General features: G+C 57.3%; 1 protein-coding gene across 1 annotated transcript in view; it reads left to right on the top strand.

Moving 5' to 3' along the window:
- IGSF9B (immunoglobulin superfamily, member 9B) overlaps positions 1 to 8,306 on the top strand; it is a gene marked incomplete at its 5' end in the record, with an annotated part of 58,037 nt that overhangs the window by 13,868 nt on the left and 35,863 nt on the right. Inside the window, 5 exons of the mRNA XM_014543650.1 lie at positions 13 to 163; positions 1,204 to 1,315; positions 4,229 to 4,404; positions 5,993 to 6,219; positions 7,234 to 7,548. Of these exons, the coding sequence (XP_014399136.1) occupies positions 13 to 163; positions 1,204 to 1,315; positions 4,229 to 4,404; positions 5,993 to 6,219; positions 7,234 to 7,548 (981 nt within the window). The remainder of the gene's footprint in view (positions 1 to 12; positions 164 to 1,203; positions 1,316 to 4,228; positions 4,405 to 5,992; positions 6,220 to 7,233; positions 7,549 to 8,306) is intronic.

Below are 8,306 nucleotides of genomic sequence, written 5' to 3'. Positions count from 1 at the left end.
TGCTTGGCCAAGGTAGGGAAGCCCAGCAGAAGCAAGCACAGCGCCCTGCCCAGCGGGAGCCTCCAGTTCCGAGCCCTGAGCAAGGAGGACCACGGCGAGTGGGAGTGCATCGCCACCAACGTGGTCACCAGCATCACTGCCAGTACCCACCTGACCGTCATCGGTACGGCCGGGCAGGCAGGGGTCCGGGTGCTGGGGACTGTGGGCGTCTGTCCCCGTCAGTCCACCCTGAGCCGGAGCCTCCGCAGGTCGCCGGAGCCCTCTGCGGGCTCTGTGAGGGAGGGGACGTGGGGCCTCTTCTGGGAGGTCTTTTTTGTACCCAGCAACCCCCTGACACAGAGTTGAGGCCCCTGCGTGCCCAGTAGCCATGGCTCGGAGCTCTGAGGCTGGGGCCCGCGGGGAAGCTGGGAGGCAGGAACGGGGGATCTGGGAGGAGGATGCACTGAGATGAGATCCCTGGTGGGGCCTGGCACAGAGCAGGCGACCATTCACCTCTCCTGGGGCACCATCGGGCATTCTGCTCCCGCCGACCGGCCTGAGGTGCGTGCACCGTTTTGCCTGCACTTCTGGGCGCTGACAGCTGCATTGGTAGCCACAGCCAACATGCCGGGAGCGTTTCCCTCCCATTTCAGGCACTGACCAGTGGTGCCTGACCATGTACCTCTTGGGAGGGGCAGCCGCGATGGCCCAGGGCACGTGTGTGGACGTGAGGCCGGCGGCGTGGGCACCTTGCTCAGCGCCGCCTCACTGATGCGTGGTGGGCAGGGCAAGCCAAGTTGAAGTTCTTCACTGCTCACGCCCGAGTTCGGGTGCGTGTGGCTGTCTCCTGAGGCTGGGGAACCCTATAGGAGAGCGGTTTGGGGTTTTTTGGCCTTGCCTGTGTCCGTAAGGAAGTTTCTGTGCTTGGAGGTGGGCACAGGGCTTCGACCTCGGGTGATGGAGTGGCCAGGTTTCCCTTTGGCCCACGCTCACAGGGCTCGTGCCCCTCCTGCCGGGTGGACTAGGTGGCACGGTGGGCTGGGTTTCCTTCTCGTATCCTCCGACCCAGCAGGCCAGGGCGTCAGCTCCTCCGAGCGCCCCCAGCCCCAGCCCCTCCACGTGGGGTGCTGCCTTCTGCTACTCTGCAGCAAGGTTTGCGGGGGCCCAGCTCGGGGGAGGGGGGCTCAGTTCTTTCGGTCTGAGAGGTCTCCACTTGGTCTCCAGGCACCAGCCCCCACGCCCCAGGCGGAGTCCGGGTCCAGGTCTCCATGACAACTGCCAACGTGTCCTGGGAGCCCGGCTACGATGGAGGATTCGAGCAGACATTCTCAGTTTGGTACGGACCTCTGTGAGTCAGCCCCGCATGCTTTGCTCTCTGCTTCTCCCTCCCCACCCCCACTTCGGTCCGTGCCTGGGTAGGTGGGGTTCTGAGAAGGAGATGGTTCTTCACCAGACCCCACAGGAAGAGGTGTGTTGACGCAGTGGCTAAGGTCTTGGGGGGTGGGTGGATGTGTATCTGGGGGACTCTGGGCGCCCCCTGTATTCCCAGCCAGAGGTTTGGGAGGCCGGGGCCTGAGCTGTCCATCACGCCCTGCTTTCTCCCCCGCTGACCTCACTGTTGTGACCTTGTTGTGTCCTTGGCCCATGCTGCCTTTCGGTCCCCCCGGTCCTCTGGAGTCTGGGGGAGACTCCTGAACTCCAAGGGCATTGCGAAGCAGCCCAGCCGGAAGTGCGGAAGCTGGTTTTTATTCTGTGGCCCCCTCCCCGGGGGTTACAGAAACCAGTGGGGAGGGGGACTCCCCTTCCTGACCAGGTCTTCAGCACATGCATGTTCCCTCTAGGACCCTGTGTCTCTATTGTGTTCATGTCTCTTATGCATTTAGCCAGATTCAGCGATTTGACATCCTTGGCCAGACCTGGGGGTAGATCAAGATCAGAAACCGGCTGAGGACCGGAGGGTTAGAAAAGGGAGAGAAAGGCCACAGCCGGCCCCTCCCATTGGATCGCCCTCCCCCACGTTGCTCTCCTGAGCCAAGAACTGCCCGCCTGCACCATGGGCATCCCTTATGGCAGGGTTCCTCAAACTACGGCCCGCGGGCCACATGCAAATACAAATATTGTATTTGTTCCCGTTTTGTTTTTTTACTTCAAAATAAGATATGTGCAGTGTGCATAGGAATTTGTTCATAGTTTTTTTTTAAACTATAGTCCGGCCCTCCAACGGTCTGAGGGACAGTGAACTGGCCCCCTGTTTAAAAAGTTTGAGGACCCCTGCCTTATGGGGTGGAGGGATGAGCCCCTCACTTCTTCCTCTAGAAAAGAGAGACCTGTCTCCCCTGGGTGGGCATCCCTGCCAGACTCAGCCCTGGGGAGGAGGAAGCTTCAGATCCAGGGGGAAAGGCCTGGAGATTCAGGGAGAGTCCCCGATACACTTTTACCAGCAAGGGGAGCGGAGAGGGAACCCTTCCCATCATGGAGATGTGGTGGGTTTTTCCCAGACTGACATCCTGGGCATATTGAGTTCTGGAGCGGCCAGCTGGGCCCAGGTGGTGAGCTGGGGGGACTCTGAGCTGCAGCCGGATCACCCCTCCCCTTATCTCTAGGCCTCCCCGGCAGAGTGGGGGCAAGGCGGGGTTCCTCACCACCCTGCTGGGTGACCCCTGCAACATCCCGGCACCACCACTGGGCAGCTCCCTCCCTAGGGCCGCGTTGGGTGTGGCCGAGCCACCTTTGGGGATGCCAGGGGGCAGGTCTGGGCATCGGTAGGGGTTTCGCTGGCTGCTTGTGGCTCTGCTCCATGCTGCTGCTCACCTGTGTTGCTTTTCACTCTTTGCTCACTCGCTGTGGTGCCTGGGCAGGGAAGGGCAGGTGAAAAGGTTGGGAGGTCTCCTCTCCGTTCTTTCCGATAACCTCTCACTGTGTAATGACATACATTTGGCGCTAGCATTTTTTGTTTTGTTTTTTTTCCTGTGCTTTTCACCGCCTCAGCTTCAACTCCTGGGCATACATGGTATTGAGCCTTCAACCTACAGGGGAACCTGTTGGGCACCCACTAAATGGTAGCTCAGGCCTGAGAGGGCTGTGTGGCATCTCAGTCCACGGGGCGACGGCTCCTCCCAGTGGTAATGCCGGGCACTGCACCCGTAGGAGATGCAGATGGAGCTGGGTGGTGGTTGGCTGTGTAGAACAGGTGTTGGGGTGACCTTCCCCTTCATTGTGGTTTCTAACCTGTCAGGCCTTAGGGAAGCTGGTCCCCACTCCGGGGAAACCCCAAGCCATCTTTGTCATGTACCCGAGACCTACCTCCTCTTCTGACTCCAACCTGTGACTCCACGTCCCACTGTTGGCTGTCCTTGCGAGGGTGGGTGGCCAAGGTCACCTGAGTGTCGTTAGTCCTGCTGTTGCCAAATTGCTCATCCTCACGGTCGTGCTGTGGTACCTGCCTCGTTTTCAGTGTCCTCAGAGCCTCTCTTAGGGTTGTGACCAGGCTGAGATGATCCCAAAGCACAGTTGGTAATTTGACCGGTGGATTTTTTAATTTTTATATAAATATTTTTATTGATTTCAGAGAAAGGAAGGGAGAGGAAGAGAGAGAGAGAAACATCAATGATGAGAGAGAATCATTGACTGGCTGCCTCCTGCACACCCCACACTGGGGATTGAGCCCGTTAGGAGAATTTCTCAGTCACATTGTAACTCCATGTTTAACTTTTTGGGGAACTGTGGATGGCCAAATTTACATCTGCTGAATTCATCCACTTCTCTTTACTTTTTTTTTTAAATATATTTTTATTGATTTCAGAGAGGAAGGGCGAGGAAGAGAGAGATAGAAACATCAATGATGAGAGAGAATCATCAATCGGCTGCCTCCTGCATGCCCCCTACTGGGAATTGAGCCCATAACCCAGGCATGTGTCCTTGGCCGGAATTGAACCTGGGACCCTTCAGTCCGCAGGCCGACACTATTCATTGAGCCAAACCAGCCAGGGCTTGACCAGTGTTTTGAGCATGACTTACACCTGAGTGTTCCTTGTAGAAGAGGAGGTGCCACGGGGGCTGGTGACCTGGCATTGTGAGGCGTGGCCCATCGAAGTCGGGTGGCCATCCTTCCTTGGCCGTGACCTCTTCCTTGAACCTGGGGAGGCCAGCCCAGCGCCGCCGCCTCCGGGAGGACCGTGCATGCTCTCGGTGTCTCCAGTGTAACCCACCCACCCTCTTGTCTTCGATCCTCTCTCTCTGCTGTGGCCAGGATGAAGCGGGCGCAGTTTGGACCCCATGACTGGCTGTCTCTGCCAGTGCCCCTGGGGCCCAACTGGCTGCTCGTGGACGCCCTGGAGCCCGAGACGGCATACCAGTTCAGCGTCCTGGCTCAGAACAGGCTGGGGACGAGCGCCTTCAGCGAGGTGGTCACTGTGAACACTTTAGGTGAGGCCCCGCGCCGTGGTGCTAAGGGTGTTTCCCGGAGGAGCTGGGGTGGGTCAAGGTCCCGCGTGGTCCGGGCGGTGGCAGGAGGGGTCCCGGAAGCTGACATTGTCGTGCCTGCTGCGTGCCAGGCGCCTTCCTGGGGGCTTTCTGCGGTCCTGTCACTAGACCTCCCGGGAAAGATGGGTCGTTCCATTTTGTGGGGCTCGTCTATACCAAAGCACCTCCCCCCACGTCACTTTGGGCTGATTCCTGGTGCGTCCTTAGCTGGACGGAGGAGGCTTTGAATTTGTCCTTCCTGGTCAGGCCACGTGTCCGTGCCTTCCTGTGGCTTCACGGGTCGGGGCACTGGGATCCTTCTGCCTCATGTACTTCGGCCGCACTTCCCTCTGGCCCTGGCTTCGTTCGGTGGCAAGCGTGTGGCTGACCCTTCCTTCCTGGGCTCGGCGGCCATTCCTCCCACCTGGGGCCAGAGCGGGCAGCTCCGAGCAGGGGGCACCGCCCAGCTTGCTTTACTGCCACCCAGGGGGCAGCAGTAACAGTGCCAGCGCTGCTTGGGGTCTCCCCGTCGAGTCTTGATTTCCCCCTGGGCCTAGAGGGGAGCTGGAAGAGCAAACCGTGTGCGGGAATATATCCCTGCTTCCCTGGGAAGAGAACCAGAGATATGATTACAGTATTTTTGTAAAGATACTATCTTATTAAAAAGCTGATTGCATTTAATGTGTCCTCCTTCCGTAGCTCCCATTTTATCCCTTCTTCTTCTTTTTAAAAAAAATTGATTTTTGTGTCCTCCTTCCGTAGCTCCCATTTTATCCCTTCTTTTTAAAAAAATTGATTTTAGAGAGAGGGAGGGAGAGAGAGATAGAAACATCAGTGAGAGCCCTAGCCGGTTTGGCTCAGTGGATAGAGCATCAGCCTATGTACCAAAGGGGCCTGGGTTCGATTCTGGTCAAAGGCATGTGCCTTGGTTGCAGGCTCCTCCCCGGCCCGGGCCCTGTTCCAGGTGCATGCAGGAGGCAACCAATCGATGTGTTTCTCTCACATCGATATTTCTCTCTGTCCTTCCCTCTCTCTTCCACTCTCTCTAAAAATCAATGGAAAAATATCCTCGGGTGAGAATTAAAAAAAAAAAAGAAAAAGAAAGAAAGAAAGAAACATCAATGAGAGAGAGAGAGACATCGATTGGCTGCCTCCTACACATCCCCTACTGAGGACTGAGCCCGCAACCCGGGCATGTGCCCTGACTGGGAATTGAACCAGTGACCTCTTGGTTCATGGGACGATGCTCAATCCACTGAGCCACACTGGCCGGGCCCATTTTGTTTCTTCTGTGGAACTGGGCTCCTCCTAGATGTTGGAAGTGCTCTGGACACAGGAGCCCAGGTGCTGGCCCACAGCCACGCCGCCATTCTGTGGGGCGGGAGGGCTCTCTTCTGGGACACCCTGGCCCCTGAGATGATGCCTGCACGGGTGTGTGGCCTGTGACCATCGCCTAGGGGCCACGGTGCACCAGGGACACATGCTGAGCCAGAGATCGTGTGGACGGCGAGGCCACGGCGACCTCAGCACTGTGCCTTCTCTCCCGCCGCAGCATTCCCCATCACAACCCCAGAACCCCTGGTGCTGGTTACCCCACCGCGGTGCCTCACAGCCAATCGGACCCAGCAGGGTGTGCTGCTGTCCTGGCTCCCACCTGCCAACCACAGCTTCCCCATCGACCGCTACGTCATGGAGTTCCGTGTCGGAGAGCGCTGGGAGATGCTAGACGATGCCATCCCAGGCACCGATGGAGACTTCTTCGCCAAGGATCTGTCACAGGTGAGCATGGAGCTCCCCCTGCTGCTGCTGCCCAAATTCTGGGAGTGACAGGACTCCTGGAGTCCCTCCCTGGACGCGGATCTGTGAAGTCTGGCCACGGACTGATGGACCACGCACACCCTGTTCATGTCTCGCCCAGAGCTGCCCACGGTGACTGGGGTTCCCTAGACTCAGGACCAGCTCTCCCAGGGGCAGTGGGGGGTTGTATCACTGAGGGATTTCTCCAAGTGCAGACACACAAGCGAGGGCAGGGGACAGGGCGCAGGGCAGGCCCGGGCTGGGTCACCAGACACTGACCTGAGCTCCTTGCTGGGAGCCTAACTACGATGGACAGGAGTTCCCAGGGCTGTCTTTAGCTTCACCCTTTACCGGTTCAGAGCCCGGGGCATACATTATCCTTTTCCAGCCGACCTCCTTTAGCCGGAGAGAGAAAGCTGCCTATTCCCTGGGAAAAGCCAGTCTCGCCTACCTTCTGTCTCCCCTCCCTGGACACTCAGGGCTGGAATTGGCTCGTGGCTCCTGCGAGCCCCTGAATGCCTCTCTTCCCATCTTTCCTCTCCATGATCTCATTTGACATCAGCCGTGGTCAGAGTATTTACACCACAGCAATTGGCAAAGGCTACAAACCAGAACTTCTTTTTTTTTTTCACTTGAGAGCGGGTTGTTACACGCTTCAGGACCACTGCTTTGGGTGCCGTGTTCCACGACACGTCCTGGCGGGGTCAATGGTGGTGTGGTCGGTGGCAGGTCAGTGGCCGCTCTCCATGATCTCATTTGACATCAGCCGTGGTCAGAGTATTTACACCACAGCAATTGGCAAAGGCTACAAACCAGAACTTCTTTTTTTTTTTCACTTGAGAGCGGGTTGTTACACGCTTCAGGACCACTGCTTTGGGTGCCGTGTTCCACGACACGTCCTGGCGGGGTCAATGGTGGTGTGGTCGGTGGCGGGTCAGTGGCAGGCCAGTGGCCACTCAGGTCCCTGGCTGATGGGTGTTGTCCCTCTGGCTGTAGGACACCTGGTATGAGTTCCGGGTTTTGGCCGTCATGCAGGACCTGGTCAGCGAGCCCAGCAACATCGCCGGCGTCTCCAGCACAGGTACTTGGGGGTGGGGGTCCTTTTACAGCTGTGGGGACACAGCCCAGAGCCCCAGGGAGTCAGGTCCACGCTCCTGCTTCCACGGCGGGTGGGGTTTCGCCATCTCGAGCTGTGCTGACCTCAGTGTCCATAAGGAAGCTGCAGAGAGGAAGTTAGCAGATCTCATATTGTTGTCAGAAAGAACTGGTTTAAGTTCTTTTTCTTTCTTTCTTTTTTTAATATATTTTTATTGATTTCAGAGAGGAAGGGAGAGGGAGAGAGAGATGGAAACATCAGTAATGAGAGAGAATCATTGATCGGCTGCCTCCTGCACCCCCCCTACTGGGGATCGAGCCCACAACCCAGACATGTGCCCTTGACTGGAATAGAACCTGGGACCCTTTAGTCCGCAGGCCGATGCTCTATCCACTGAGCCATACCAGCTGGGGCAGAGTTATTTTTCTATCAACTCCATTTCCTCCCGTGTGACCCTCTGTAATGGGGTGGGGCCAGAACAGAGATAACATGTCGTCGAGCATCCACTGAGCGCCTGCTGTAAGACCGCTGTAGAATTATGGCGCTTTTATTGGGAAAATTGCCATTGGGTGGTGTTGCCCTACACTCCTTCCTCTCCCTAGATTTTTTTCAGGCTCAATAAGGCCCCCTCCCTGGCATTTCCTCAATTTCGCTTTCTTTTTCTTGACTCTGGTCCCATGTCTACACATCTTTCTCCAGCAGGTCCCTCTGTCTCCCCGTGGAGTGGCTCCCTTGGTTCCCTAGACTCAGGACCAGCTCTGGGGCAGTGCGGGGAGGTGCTTGTTTAGTGAGAAAGCAAGGGCACCATTTCCATGGGCACTGCTCCCCGGGGACCAGCTGGCAAGGAGCTGGGCCAGGCGTGGGGGCAGGGGAGGGGACAGAGAAGGACAGAGGTGGCATGAGAGCATCGGGTGGAGTGGAGGTGACTTCTGTGCTCTGTGGGGCTTTTTAAATTTTTATTTATTTTATTTAA

This window comes from Myotis brandtii, unplaced genomic scaffold (genome assembly GCF_000412655.1).
Source record: "Myotis brandtii unplaced genomic scaffold, ASM41265v1 scaffold3301, whole genome shotgun sequence".
Classification (NCBI taxonomy): domain Eukaryota; kingdom Metazoa; phylum Chordata; class Mammalia; order Chiroptera; family Vespertilionidae; genus Myotis; species Myotis brandtii.
This window is presented reverse-complemented; position numbering and strand designations above follow the sequence as displayed.